General features: G+C 43.1%; 1 protein-coding gene across 3 annotated transcripts in view; it reads right to left on the bottom strand.

Moving 5' to 3' along the window:
- Positions 1-14,855, bottom strand: part of rpap1 (RNA polymerase II associated protein 1) — a 138,134-nt gene that overhangs the window by 37,808 nt on the left and 85,471 nt on the right. For all 3 annotated transcript variants that reach the window (XM_059953720.1, XM_059953711.1, XM_059953725.1), the window contains exons 17-19: positions 8,040-8,238; positions 5,569-5,678; positions 4,277-4,472 (exon numbers count right to left, since the gene is read on the bottom strand). In XM_059953720.1, the coding sequence (XP_059809703.1) occupies positions 4,277-4,472; positions 5,569-5,678; positions 8,040-8,238 (505 nt within the window). The remainder of the gene's footprint in view (positions 1-4,276; positions 4,473-5,568; positions 5,679-8,039; positions 8,239-14,855) is intronic.

The raw sequence follows: 14,855 nt of genomic DNA, 5'->3' as shown, positions 1-14,855 counted from the left end.
TAGGGGGGCAGATAAATTGCTTGTGGTGCCAAGGGGATCTGTCAAGGGGATCAGTTGTTCCGTTGATTCGAGAGGTGTCGGGAAACTTAGAGGTGGCCCAATGGGGGAACGGCTTGGGGTCTCTGGGGGAGCACGTTCCCAGCAATGTACCAAGGAACAGACCCTATTCCTGAAGGCTTAGAGGGGCCATGCGCACAGGTGTTGTTACGGATGGATGGAAGTCAAGTTAAAGCCATCCTCGGCACCGGGGCGCCGGTGAAGTTGCTGTACAGTTTGTTTCATAACCGTTATTGGAAGATTTACCCTTGACGACATTGAGGACACTGGAGATTCGGGGTACCAGTGCCGGTGATTATCCAGACAACGGTTGTTGGTCAGTGAAAATGGAGTTCTTAGAGGCAAATGTGGAGGAGACTGAGGTTCATGAATCGTTAATGCTGATGTGTCCGGACCCTGTTGAGACGGGCAGCGTTTCTGTTCTGGAGAGAACCAATATCCTGCTGGTGCGCTTGGGGGCCTGCCCGGAGGAGGCGGGTGAGCGCTGTTTGGAGGCATTGTCGATGCACCCAGAGTTTCGAGCTGCTTGTGCGGACGTGTGTAACAGCATTGGGCTGATACCGAATTCAAACAAGAGCCAGTGGTGGTACGGCCTGGGGGAAGTATCTGAGGGTGAGACCCTCTTAGTGGACGCTGCGAAATACCATGAGGGAGGGGAGTTGACTGCTGAAGACACCTCGGAGAGAGAGAGGTTGCGGCGACTGGCCCCTACAGCCGTGGAAGATGTAGGCAGCGTGTGTATGGATTATATTGCGTTGAAGAGGCGCACTGTCAGTGACCAGAATATGGCCCTGAGGGCCAGAGAGGCGATGGCCTGTCTGAGTGGTGTGAAGTGGTTTAAGGTGCTGGATCTGAGGAGTGGATGTTGCCAGATCCCGATGAGTGGGACCAACAAGGAGAAGACGGCCGTTATAAATTCCCTAGGAGTCTTCGGGTCCGAAAAGATGCCACAGGGCATATCTGGAGCCCTTGCAACCTTCCTGCGGGGCAGGTGGAAGACCACAGGGGATGTGGAGGCGTTTGGAGTTTTGGTGTATGTGGATGATCTCTTGGTATTTGGATTTGCCTCAGGAGAATATGAAGTGAGGTCGTTGCAGGAGCAGCTGAGAACTACCGAGTTAAAGTGTTTTCGGGACACGTGCCAGGGCTGGCGAAGGTCGCAGCTCGTGAGAGACTGACTCTACGGAATCAAGTTTGAAATGAAGACGGAGAGACTGGAGAAAGTGATCTGGAACCATTCGGAAGACTTACAAGTTGGAGAGAATGAAGAAAGTTGTCTGACTGAGGGTAATAGCAAACTGAGAACCCGGAGAGGGGAGTTTGCAGAGGTGAAGAAATTACAGACAAATCTCAGAAGAGAGAAGCGGAAGCTTGAAGGGAACCTGAAGATGACCATCGACAGTTCAAATGAAGTGCAAAACCTGAAAGTTGATCTGGAAGAAGTCATGAGGAAGAAAAAGCTGGAGAGAAGTGCAGTGAATACTGAACAGGAGGCTGAAGAGACTGCGGGAGCAGTGCAGGCCACGTGTTTCCGTTTGGAGAAGATCAAACAGCAGCTACCGATCACAGGAATGAGGAAGAATACAGATTCGATGGATGATGTGCTGGATGTGTGGTACATGCTGCCTTTTGCTGACTTTCCCTCGATTGAGGAAGAGACCTTTGGCCCTTCTCCCATTGAGTCAGGTGTAGCGGGGAGGGTTAGCTGTGTGCAGTGTGGGGCATGAGTGAGAGGTTGAGAGAAGAGTTGGTAGTGGGCCCAAGGTATCCCCAGTTGTGTCCGAGCCTGAAGGGTTTAGGTGAGGGGGTACGGAGGCCTCAGAAGGGTTAGGGAACTCCCAGATAGTTGGCCTAAGTAGCGCCTGAGGAACAGGGCGTGAGGGTTACTGTGTGGGGAGGAGATATCACTGTTTGTGCTTGGGTTACGGTGTGTTGGCAGGAAAGATGGCGAGTTATTTAGTAGTCATGAGGACATGACTTTTATTTGGTGGAGGAAGTGTGTAAAGGGGGTTTCTTTTTTTTCTTTTTGTTACTGTTGGGAAAGGGTTTCCTTTTGTTAACTAGCAGGAATGCTAATTTACTGATAACGAGAATGGTATTCCTTTGTAAACCAAATGGGGATTAATGTTCTGAGTCTGTAAGCTTTTGTTGACGGGCTTTTGGGCAGATCGGCGCAAGGGGGTCGAGAGAGAGGACGCAATGCTGTAAACTGGGCGAGGATCGGACCCCAAAGGGGGGTCCGAGGCCGGGAGATTCTCCGAGGAGGGGGGATGAAGCTAGATGTGCTTGGTTGACCACTCGGAGGGTCCTGAGCTGTTTGGAGAGTCCGAGGAGTTCGGAGGGTCCTGAGCTGCGAGTCGAGGAGTTCGGAGGGGATCGAATGGTGGCCAGAAGACTTCAGTAATTGAGCTCCAACGGTTGTGCACGAAGTGGTTTGGACTTTGATAAGTTTGGCGCCTTTTCTTTAATTTTCTCTTCATATATACTGTATCGTTATTAATCACTTAGTTATAGTAACCTTTATAAATTGTACTCATTTAATCGCATATGGTGTACTGTCTGTTTTTGGGCGAGGCGGGGACATCACACAGCATCCACACAAGCTGATTACCCAGTTTGGCGGGGCCGAAGGTTGCTCCCCCCTAGACGAGAACGAGCTGAGCGAGCCTGAGGCGACCCAGGGAGTTACATGTGTAAGACACATTCCTATTTTGAGAACTGTCCAGGTCACAAACTGTTCACAGGAACAGAACCCACCAGCCTCCCAAACATCTTAATTCCTAACACTTTAAAGGTATTCCCCAGCAAAAGTTTCAAAAGGTGGTCTTCAATCCTTCATCCCATTCATACCTAGACCTTTCCCGACGTGACGCGACTGGAACTCAGAACAGCAAAGAAGATTTCAGTGACAAAATCAAGATCCTCTTTCACCATTACATGTATCTTGAGTTTCTTAAATTAATAATAATATTGCAACTAAAACTCCAGGGAGTAAAGTATTATTGGCCTGATGATCTAATTGGCTTTAAGACTTAGTTAATACAAAACGAATTATAATACTACATAGATGTTATCACTTAAAAGTACTTAGCACTAAGTTAGGTGCCTTCTTTAAGACACATTACATAATCTATGCTCCTTCCTCAAGAGTCTCTTTTGATTATGCCAGAAGATACTGGAAATCATTATCAGGAAACTAACATATTAAGAGCATCATAACCACCATCTCAACATATCAAAAAGCAAAAGCCTACACTGCTGAAGGCAAAAATGAAAGACTGGAGATACTCAGACTTGATAACATCAGTGAAGAAATAAATAATCAACATTTTAGATTAATAATAGCCCATACCCCTCCCTCAGCCCATCAGCAACCCAAAATGCCAACTTTATTTCCCTCACCACAAGTGTTGCCCAATGTGCTGAGTTCTTCCAGAGCTTCAATCTCTCCTACAGTTCGTCAAGCCACTGTCCCACAGTTCCAACAACCTTGATTCAATCATGACCTTGGGTAGTGTCAGTGTGCAGGGTCTACACGTTCTGCCTGTAACCAGGTATTCCAGTTTCCATCCTCATCCCAAAGACAAACTGTCTGGAGGTGAACTGTCTTCTGTAATTTGCCCCTAGTGTGTCAGTAACCAATAGTATTTAGGAAGAATTGATGCGAATGTGGGGAGAGTAAAGCTGGAGCAACACATACAAAATGCTGAAGGAATTCAGCATGTCAGGCAGGATCTAGGGAAAGGAATAAACAGTCGATGTTTTGGGCTTCACTCCATCTTTCTGTGAGTGCTGCCTGACCTGCCAAGTTTTTCCAGCAATTTTTATGAATTATTCTGGATGGACAGCATCTGCAGAATCTCCTGTGTAAAGATGGATTGGTGTGGAATTAGTATAAATTGGTGTTTAATGGTCAACACAGGCTCTTGGGACAGAAGGGACTTACCTTGCTGTATGACCTTATAACCAATTCCCTCCTCTCAACTGAAATCAACAAGAGCAGCACATCCAATGATCAAACTTCTTGGTAATAAATTCCTCAATCATGAGAAGAGGCACAGCGTGTAGGTGCAGAAACAGCTTAAATCTCTAAAACCAATGGGGAGGGCTAGAAGCCTCCCCAAAAGACAGACATCCACAAACTCATCCTGCCCATTCTGCAAAGAAATAAATTCTTTCCTCCTGCTCTAAAGACTGAAATGATGCAAAAATGCCTTACCTTTTCTGCCAAGCCTTTGTGCAAAACACAGATGGTGTCCAGTAAATAAAACAATGCAATCACGAACACAAAAGGGGATTTGGATCCCGTCAGGCTGAGGTGATGCATTTCTCCAACACAGCCCAGTGACACAAGACTACGGACAGTCTCTGGACCCGGACAACAGGACTTAGGGTTGCACAGGGCTGAATAAGATCTGAGGAGAGACAACAGCATGAAAAGAAATGGAAGAAGCTTGTGTACATGATCTCTGCTAGCGCAGGGAAGCACTTGCACATTAGCAACCTCAAAATATTGAATAGAAATTAACCTGAATCTGATGGCGAAGGTAAACCAAGACAGTCAGAGAATTAACATCCATCACAGCCATTGAGAAGCAACACCTTTCAACCACCTGCTTTGCCACTAAGGTCTCAGAATCTGATCACAATTTGCTGTTTCCTCCAACCTAACCTACAGTAATGGGCAATCCTATCAGAAGTGCCAGACTCTGCATAACTCATCACTCATTTCTCCACCACATCGAGATTGCAAAATATAATCACATCAACCCTACACCAGCCACTTACAAGCCAGAGCCACTCAAAAAAATCATTTATTCATGTTTGCTCTTAACTCTCACAAACATCATGAGCACTCTGAATCATGAAGTTCAAACAGCATCTCAATTGAGATATCTGAGAAGAGTTAACTTGGGAGCCTTGGAACTTGCAGTTGACTGCCTTCAACAAACCTGGAGAATCACTTCTTTAAAAACTCCAAGGACAGCATTATTCAATGCAACCATATAGCAGCTTTCTTTACAGTAAGCTGGAGCTGTTCTACATCAAGGTATTTGTTACAAATGATAAATTCACCTATACTTGTCTCAAACAAAAAAATTACTCATTAGCCACCTTTCTTACAATGGAATTTTGGATCAAAAAATTCTGAAGACAAAAGATGCCCCTGCCGCATTATCTAATGCCCCAGACATTAACTGATAACTGGACCACAGATGGGAGTTCCTACATTCAACCATGAATCTAATATAGGTTGCTCTGCTGAACCAGTAGAGCTACTGAACAAAATAACCTACTGACTGCAGAACTGCAGAGCTTGCTATAGCTCAAAATACATAGACAGATATAAACTCAGGGTCTGAAGGCAAGGACTATGACCGACGTTATTTTACTATCTCAAACTGGCTCTAAGAGACGAAAGAGTTTCAAACCTCTTTGAAACTACACACTGACGATCATTGTACACATGCACATACAACTTGCAGTTCCAGAAAACAGGGGTCTGCTTACCTGAGGTCCACAAACATCTTCTCTAATGTAGGCTGATTAAGTAGTGGAGACAAGGATTCCATCCAAAACTGCTCCAATTCTACCAAGCACTCAACAGGTCTATACAAAGGCTGCATCAAAGGAAGTTAGTTTTAGAGGGATGTGGTCAGAGAAAATGGCTGCATGCCAGAGCAGCAGACATCATAAATTAATGGATAAAAGTGGGAAACAAGTAGATATTCAGAACTGAAAGTAGAAAATGCCAGTAAACACTCAGCAGCATCTGTCAAAAGAGAAAACGGGTTAATGTTTGAAATCAAAGACCTTTCATCAAAACTGGGAGAGTAAACAAGTTAGTTTTTAGCTGCGAAGAAGGGATGGGAAGAACAGAGACTACTTATGATACGTGAAGTCAGATTTACTATGAGGAAAAGAAACTAAGCCATCTGGTTGATAGATTATAATAAGGGCATATGGAATGAATTCAAAGGCATTCAGGACATCTTGACATACAACTGTCTGCTCACTGCAAGATCCAGCTGAACCAGAGCTCTTGGATCTGAAACCTTATTTCAGAATTTAGCTCAGTCAAGTGGGAAGTGATGCAATATGGCAGTTACAAGACATACACAATAAATGATTCGGCTCAGGGATTGCTGTAGAATAGAGAGATCTAGGTCCATGTAGTTCCCTGGACAAACAGCCAGGTTGGAAAAGGTAGTGTATGGAGAATAAGAGCTGGGATATTGTGTCACAACATGTACAAAGTGTTGGTTGTACCCACCTGGAGTATCTTGTGCAGTTCTAATTGCCATGCAATAGGAAAGATGTGATTAAGCTAGATAAGGTGCAGAACAGGTTCACCAGGATATTGCTTGGACTAGAGTGCTTGAGTTATAAGGAGAGATTGAATAGGTTGGCATTGCTTGCCTTGAAGCAAAGGAGACTCAAGAGAGATCTCATAGAGGTTTTTGAAATTATACAAAGATAGGGTAGATACTCAGAGTCTTTTTTCCCCAGGTTAGGGGTTCTAAAAATAGAGGAGAGAGCAGTAAGGTGAGACATGTTTTTGGGACCACTCTCTCCGTGATTCTCTTGTCTATTTGTCCCACTCCACTGATCTTCCTCCTGGCACTTATCCGTGCAAGTGGAACAAGTGCTACACCTCCTCTCTCACCACCATTCAGGGCCCCAAACATTCCTTCCAGGTGAGACAACACTTCAGCTGCAAGTCAGTCGGTGTCATCTACCGTATCTGGTGCTCCCAGTGTAGCTACCCCTACATCAGTGAGACCCAATGTAAATTGGGGGACCACTTTGAGAAGCACCTTTGCTCCATTCACAACAGGAAGGATTTCCCAGTGGGGTAGACAACCATTTTAAATCCACTCCCCATTTCCATTCTGACATTCACTTTATAACCTTTACTGCCATGATGAGGCCTCTCAGGTTGGAGCAAAACCACATATTCTATCTGGTTCTATCATGTTCTATCTGGTTCTATCATGCCTCCAAACTGACGGCATGAACGTAGATTTCTCCAACCAGATAATTTCACCCCCTCCTCTTTCTGTTCCCCATTCTGGCTCCCCTCTTACCCCATCTCTTCTCATCTGTCTATCACCTCCCTCTCGTGCCCTCTTCCTTCCCTGTCTCCCACGTCCATCTCCTCTCCTATCAGATTCCTCCTCTAGTCCTTTACTTCTTCCATCCATCTTTCTCACTTCACCCCCCATTCCACCTGCCTACTTTCCCCCTCACCTGGCTTCACCTAACACCTTCCAATCAGTACTCTTTCCCCTCCCCCCCATTTTATTCCTCTTCTGGCTGCATTCTCCTTCCTTTCCAGTCCTATTGAAGGACCATGGCCTGAAACGATGACTCTTTATTCATCTTTCTACATGCTGAGTTCCTCCACCATTTTTACGTGTGTTACTGAGGAATTGGGGGACATGTTTTTTTTCCACACAAAAGTCAGTGACAAACACAGATACAATTACAACATTTAAAAAAAATTTGGACAAGTGCAGACAGGAAAGATCAAGAGATCAGATACAGGCAATGAGACTAGCTTACAGACAAGTTGGACCAGAGGGCCTGTTTCTGTGCTGCATAACTCAATGAATGAACAAATTACAAATAACTCAATAAAATGAAGAGCTGGAAATAAAATTATTCTGAATCAATAAAAATAAGCAGCTGGCTACTACAGGGCCATCTAGACTGGCATGTGATGGAATATCAGTTGTAATAAGCCACTGCAAATTCACCATTAAAGTGAGAAGTAAAATCTGAGGAGAGTGCACAGCAATGTTTAGGGGAATAAAATGGCATGAGACCAGAATTAGTGCAATTGAATGCTTGATGATTGTCATGGACTTGCTGGGCCTGCTTCCAAACTACAACTCTGGGTTGTGTCACTTGACGGGAATTAACAGTTTCATAAATGTGCACTGACAAGGTTCAAGATAAGGTGCTGGAGTTTACGTTACCTGTTGGCTGAGTTTGATGTAGTATGTCGCCAGGTAGATAATATACGTTGCAGTTAGCTGTCTCACTCTATTCCAAGTCGACGGACAGTTGAGCTCCTTAAAGCATCTTTTGACAAAGCTTTCCAGAAGTGGCTTGATACCTTCCACATGGCTCCAGTCTAATGGCGAAGGGGGACTGTGTCCCTCCTGGTCTCCAGAACTATGGGAAGTGAACAGAGAAGTTAGCAACTGCTCTGCTTTGCTAAGCAGAGAGTACATTTGAGAAAAGGGAGCTCTGCAGGCTCTCCTACTTGATTAGATGGCACCTGCAGATTGACCTCAGTCTAAACACGGCCAGGACCAGAAAGACGAAAGAAACGCAAGCATACAGAAACATGGAATAACACAGTACTGGTGTTGTGCCAGCTCTTTGAAACAACTGTCCAATAAGTCCCACTGTCCTGTTCTTTCCTAACAGAATCTGTACCTTCTTTGTATGTTGATCCAATGTCCTCACTGGAAGTTATTACAACAACTGTATCTACTGGTTTGGATAAGTTCGATAAAAGGCTCTGTTTCCATGCTGAATAACTTCACCACTCTATCACAGCCTGTGAATTCCAGATCATAATGTTGTGTAAACATAAAAATTCTCTTCTTTCATCAATTATTAAATCTGTGGATACTTCCCCATCCACCAATATAAAGTTTTGCCTTAGTTACCTGACCAAAACCCTTCATTTACACAGAAACTTTCATCTCCATATCTCACAGAACACCAGCAATCAATGAAGTTCTTCTAAAGCAGGTTATTGATAATGTAGCAGTGAATCAGTGAGAACACAAAATTTAAGAGGGGCTAGGCCACTCACCCTCTGCCACAGTTCCCCCACCTGTTGCACTATCAATAACTAGCTTTAGTTGCACCCTGCCAGTCAGTAGATCAGGTCTGATTTGCCCCAATGCTCATTTTACCTCAAACGTCAAATTTCCAAACAAAAACTAGATAATGCTGTAAATACTCAGCAATTCAGGCACTTATGTGGAAACAGGAAGTTCAAATCCTCTCTTCATGGATAATGAGCATTTTCAACATCTCCTACTTTACAACTAAATTACATTTTCTATTGACTGACACTGGTTGAAGGATAAATGTTGGTCAAGACACTTGGAAAAATGCCACTCTACTTCTTCAGAGTACCATTGTGGCAGTTTTTACATTCAGTTGTCTGAAAAGACATCTGTGACGGTGCAATATTCCCTTGGTGTTCTGCACTGGAGTTGAGAATCTAGAGATTTTTTTTTGCTTAAGTCTGATGACGTTAGCTCCCTGAAAATGGTACCAAAAGTAGAGAGTGCAGTAAACAAAATGCCTGTCATGCTGGCCTTCAACAGTAAAAGAACTGGTTATGGAAATTGGGACATAACGTTGCAGCTGCAAAAGACACTGGTGAGAAAGCAAGCAGAGATTGTGTACAGGTTTGGTTATCTTGTTATAGGTAAGCTGGAAAGAATACAATGAAAATTTACAATAATATTGTTAGGACACAAGGGCACAAGTTATACACAGAAGTCGGGAGGCATTATTCCTTTACAGCATAGGAAACTGAGAGGTGAACTTATAAAAGTGTATAAAATTATGCGGGGCAGTATAGCATGAATGGGATCAGTCCTTTTCCCATGGAAACTGAATCAAAACACTAGAGCACCTAAGTTTGGGTAAGTGGTGAAAGATTTAAAAGGGATCCAGTGAGCAAATTTTACACAGAGGATGTGTGAAGTGAGCTGCCAAAGGAAGTGGTTGATAATGCAGGTACAGTGACAACTTTTAAGAGACATTTGGATGTCTATGTGGAGAGGGAAGGTTTTGAGGGATGTAGGCCAATCACAGGCAAATGGGACTAGTTTAGACGGACATCCTCAACAGCATGGACAAGTTGGTCCATAGGGCCTGCTCCTGGGTTATCTTCCTTTTTTGACTGGGACTGAACATATTGCTGTGGACGCAACTGCAACTAAGTACAGTGGCCAGCATAATGGATTGTAAATTACAGCAAGCATTGCCTCATTACAATGTGCAGCTGTGGTAACCGTGGCAACCGCCAGTCACAAGCTCTGAGAATCCACGAGGGAATTGCTGCAGTATGAGACACCAATGCCCAGTCAGTGTTTCAATGTTCATTTAATGATACATGAATATGTTCTCTGCCTTCACCAACAATTCCATTACTGACATTTAATCAGTACCTCTGAGCCTCCTGTATTTCACTTGAATAAAATGGAGTGTCCATCACAATTGCAATCACTGACTGAAAGGCCATCGGTTCTGAATGAAAGCTATCAAAAATACAAACTAATAATTCAGAACTGCTTTCATGTGCGAAACAAAATCAACCCTTGTTTTTTGTGTATGACTGTCACCTAGCAACAGTCACCAATTCTGACTCAGCTGCCCCTCCTCCTCTCTACACTCTAGTCTCCCAGCATCAGTCCGCAATCACTCTTAGCTGCCCAGGACTATCACAATATACTGAGCATCAGAATGGTACAAGATTAGGTATCAATTCCAATCATTACGCTGTTACAGCTTCTTCGCGTCCCACTGTCAAAGTTATAGTGTGCTTTAATGGCGGAGGGCAATTCCAGCAAATGCAACAATAGAATTAAAGGGAAGGGTGAAGGAGGGGCTTTCAAAAATTACACAGAATTCATTCATTCCAACATGTCTATGTTTTGGTTCCAAATGAGCCTCTTCTAATCAATTAATTAGAATTAGTGTCTGTGGAGAAAGATGTTATAAAGCCTACATACAAAGTCAGGAAATCACGTTGTGACTAATACTCAGAGCTCTGTATACTTCAGTGTAAGGAGTATTGTAGGAAAGGTGGATGAACTTAAGGCATGGATCAGCACATGGAATTATGACACTGTAGCCATTGGTGACAATCGCTACAACTGGAAGGTATGACTACATTAATGGGATTACATTATAGACCATTAAACAGTCGGCTGGATTTAGAGAAACAAATTTGTAGAGATATCTGACATTTATGAGAAACATAAGGTTCTGATAATGGATGATTTTAACTTTCCACATATTGACTGGACCTCCCATACTGTAAAAGGGCTGGATGGAAAACAGTTTGTTAAATGTGTTCAGGAAAGTTTCCTTAATTGGTACATAGAAGTCCCAACTAGAAAGTGTGCAAAGCTTGACACCCTGTTAAGGAATGAGACAGAACAGGAGACAGAAGTTTGTGTAGGGGAACACTTTGCACCTAGTGATCATAATGCCAGTAGTTTCAAGATAATTATGGAAAAGGATAGGTCTGTCTGGTCCTCAGGTTAAGATTCTAAACTGGAGAAAGGCCAATCTTGAGAATTATGGACAGTACTCAGGACAACACAGAAACCATCCTCCCCTCTATGGACTCTGTCTATATTTCCCACTGCCTCAATAAAACAGCGAGTGTCATAAAAGACTCCACTCATCCCAGATATTCTCTCCTCACTCCTCTCCCATCAGAAATCCTGAAAGCACCTACCACCAAACTCAAGGACAGCTTCTATCCCATGGTAAACGATAAAGTGCACAATCATAATGAGGTAGATTGTGAGGCCAAGAGTCTATGTTATCAGAGTCTTGAATGGACCTCTTATCTGATAACATAGACCCTTGGCCTCACAATCTATCTCATTATGATTGTGCACTTTACCGTTTACCTGAAACATAGAAAATAGGTGAAGAAGTAGGCCATTCAGCCATTCAAGCCTGCACCACCATTCAGTATGATCATGGCTGATCATCCAACTCAGAACCCTGTACCTGCCTTCTCTCCATACCCCCAATCCCTTTAGCCACAAGGGCCATATCTAACTCCAGCTTAAATATAGCCAATGAACTGGTCTCAACTAATTCCTGTCCAATCCCTTTAGAATTTTATAAGTTTCAATAAGATCCCCCCTCAATCTTCTAAATTCCAGCGAGTATAAGCCCAGTCGATCCAGTCTTTCTTCATATGAAAGCCCTGCCATTCCAGGAATCAATCTGGTGAACCTTCTTTGTACTCCCCCTATGGCAGGAATGTCTTTCCTCAGATTAGGGGACCAAAACTGCACACAATACTCCAGATGTGGTCTCACCAAGGCCTTGTACAACTGCAGTAGAACCTCCCTGCTCCTGTACTCGAATCCTCTTGCTATGAATGCCTTTTTCACCGCCTGCTGTACCTGCATGCCCACTTTCAATGACTGGTGTATAATGACACCCGGTCTCGTTGCACCTCCCCTTTTCCTAATCTGCTACCATTCAGATAATAATCTGTTTTGCTGTTCTTGCCACCAAAGTGGATAACCTCACATTTATCCACATTAAATTGCATCTGCCATGAATTTGCCAACTGAACTATGAATTTAACTATGAATTTACCTGCATTGAACTTTTTTGGTAGCTTGTAAACTTTATTTTGCATTGTTATTGTTTTACCTTACTCTAGCTCAATGCACTGAGCTATAATTTAGTCTGAAGGGCATGCAGGAGAAGGCTGTCACTGTATCTCGGTACATGTGACAATAATAAACCAACACCAAAAAAACAATAGAAAGCAGTGTGCCTATGAGTTCTGCAAAGGTACAAACAATGAAAAGGACAATGTGAAACACTTCACAAAGCATCAAACATCTTCCACAAAAGTTGCATTATTTTTGTTACTGATTATGCACGGCTATAGATATTTTTCACAGCTGAGCAATTACTCTGATTAAATATGCTTCAACCAGCAACCGAGAATATTAACCCTGGAGCTCCAGCCAGGTAAAGGCGCCTGTAGGTGGGTGATGTGTGTGTGAACATAAGGAGAGAAGAGGTATCCTTGGAGTAATTACACTCCACTGAAAGTCAGATGAACAGCTAGTGGATACCCAGAAATTGTCTGAACTCACTTCAGTCATAGATAGGGAACAGAAACAGGTCTTTCAAAAGTGCACATCATCCATGTGATATTAATTTTTACAAAACTCATACAATCCAAACACATTTTCTTTTCAGTAAATTACCATAAACTCATTCCTCACCACCATCCTCACTTGCTTCCCACACACCACCCCCACCTCACACTCCTTCCAATCCTAATGCAAGTTACAATTTACAATTAACCTACCAACCTGCAAACTTTTAGATCACAGGAGGAAAACTGGAGCATCTGGAGGCAACCCACATGAACATACAAGTTGTACATAAACAGTACCGGAGGTCAGGATCGATGCCGTGTGAGGGTTGTTAAGTGTTGGAATTCCATTCTTACGCATACAAATTTTCATCAGCCACCATTCTAACTACTCGATTGCTTAGTGCCCGTAGCTAATGTTCTCCTCTCACCAACACTACAGTTTAATAACCTTAAAATATTTAATTAACCCTCAACTTCAATGTTTCTGGATGCTTTCCAAATTTCCATTGCACTTTGTATCATTAAGTTCTTACTCTTATCTTAAAATTTACGCTCAGTGGCCAATTTATTAGGTACGTCTACGCATCTGCTTTTTAATGCAAATATCTAAACAGGCAATCATGTGGCAGCAATACAATGCACAAAAGCATGCAGACATGGTCAACAGATTCAGATGTTCAGACCAAATATCAGAATGGAGAAGAAATGTGATCTAAGTAACTGACTGATCATTGGTGCCAGATGGGGTGATCTGAGTATCTCAGACAGTGCTGATCTCCTGGGGTTTTCATACACACCAGTCTCTAGAGTTTACAGAGTAAGGTGTGAAAAAAAAAATCCAGTGAGCGACAATTCTGAAGGCAAAAACCCCTTATTAATGAGAGAGGTCAGAGGAGAACGGCTAGTCTGGCTCAAGCTGACAAGAAGGCAACCGTAACCAATTTGGACACTCCTTATCCTTCTATAACCATGAGAAAGTCACCTTAATCTATTGAAATTTGTTGTCAGCACTTCATTCTTTCAGTTCTGATATCATGCTGCAGATCCTCAAAGCTTGCAACACTTCGTTCTCCGGCCCAGACTTCCAGAGGAGGAAACTAGAGGTCCATGAGCCTGTCCTCATAGGCAGTTCAAAGGTGGACAGGATCAGCAACTTTAAATTCCTCTGTTATCATTTCAGAGGACCTATCCTGGATCCAGCATGCAAGTACAATTATGAAGAAAGCACAGCAGCACCTCAACTTCCCTATAAGCTTGTGAAGATTCAGGATGACATCTAATACTTCCACAGATGTCTGGTAGAGAGTATGTTGACTGGTTTTACCACAGGCTGGTATGGACACACCAATGCCCTTGAATGGAAAATCTTTCAAAAAGTAGTCGATACAGCCCAGTTCATCATGGGTAAAGCCCTCTCCTCCATTGAGCACAACTACATTGCAGAAAAGCAGCATCCATCATCAGGGACACCCATTGGGGTGAGTGTGAATGATGTTGACACCGCATTGCAAGAATGTCTTTCTGAGCTGCAGAGTGATACAACAGCTCAGCAAAATTCAAACGCAGCAGTGGATTATACTAGACATTCAAATTGTAACCATGTTCTGGATAATCGTCTTATTCAGAGCTTTGAAAGAGTTTTATTTTTCATATACATCTGTAACATATTTAACATACGATACCCATAAAACATAAATATTGACTATATATTAGAATTAGTACAGTTGACTGAGAAAGTTTTAACAACTAATGGAGACTATGGAGGATGGGGATCACAGAGGTAAATGAAAGTCACAAGTGGGCCACAAGCAGAAAAAGGTTGAGAACTACTACACTAGGCTCAGGATTGTAAAGGATTTGATCTCAGCAATAAATCTTGAGAGATATC

The sequence above is a fragment of the Hypanus sabinus genome, chromosome 2, assembly GCF_030144855.1.
Source record: "Hypanus sabinus isolate sHypSab1 chromosome 2, sHypSab1.hap1, whole genome shotgun sequence".
In the NCBI taxonomy this organism is placed as follows: domain Eukaryota; kingdom Metazoa; phylum Chordata; class Chondrichthyes; order Myliobatiformes; family Dasyatidae; genus Hypanus; species Hypanus sabinus.
This window is presented reverse-complemented; position numbering and strand designations above follow the sequence as displayed.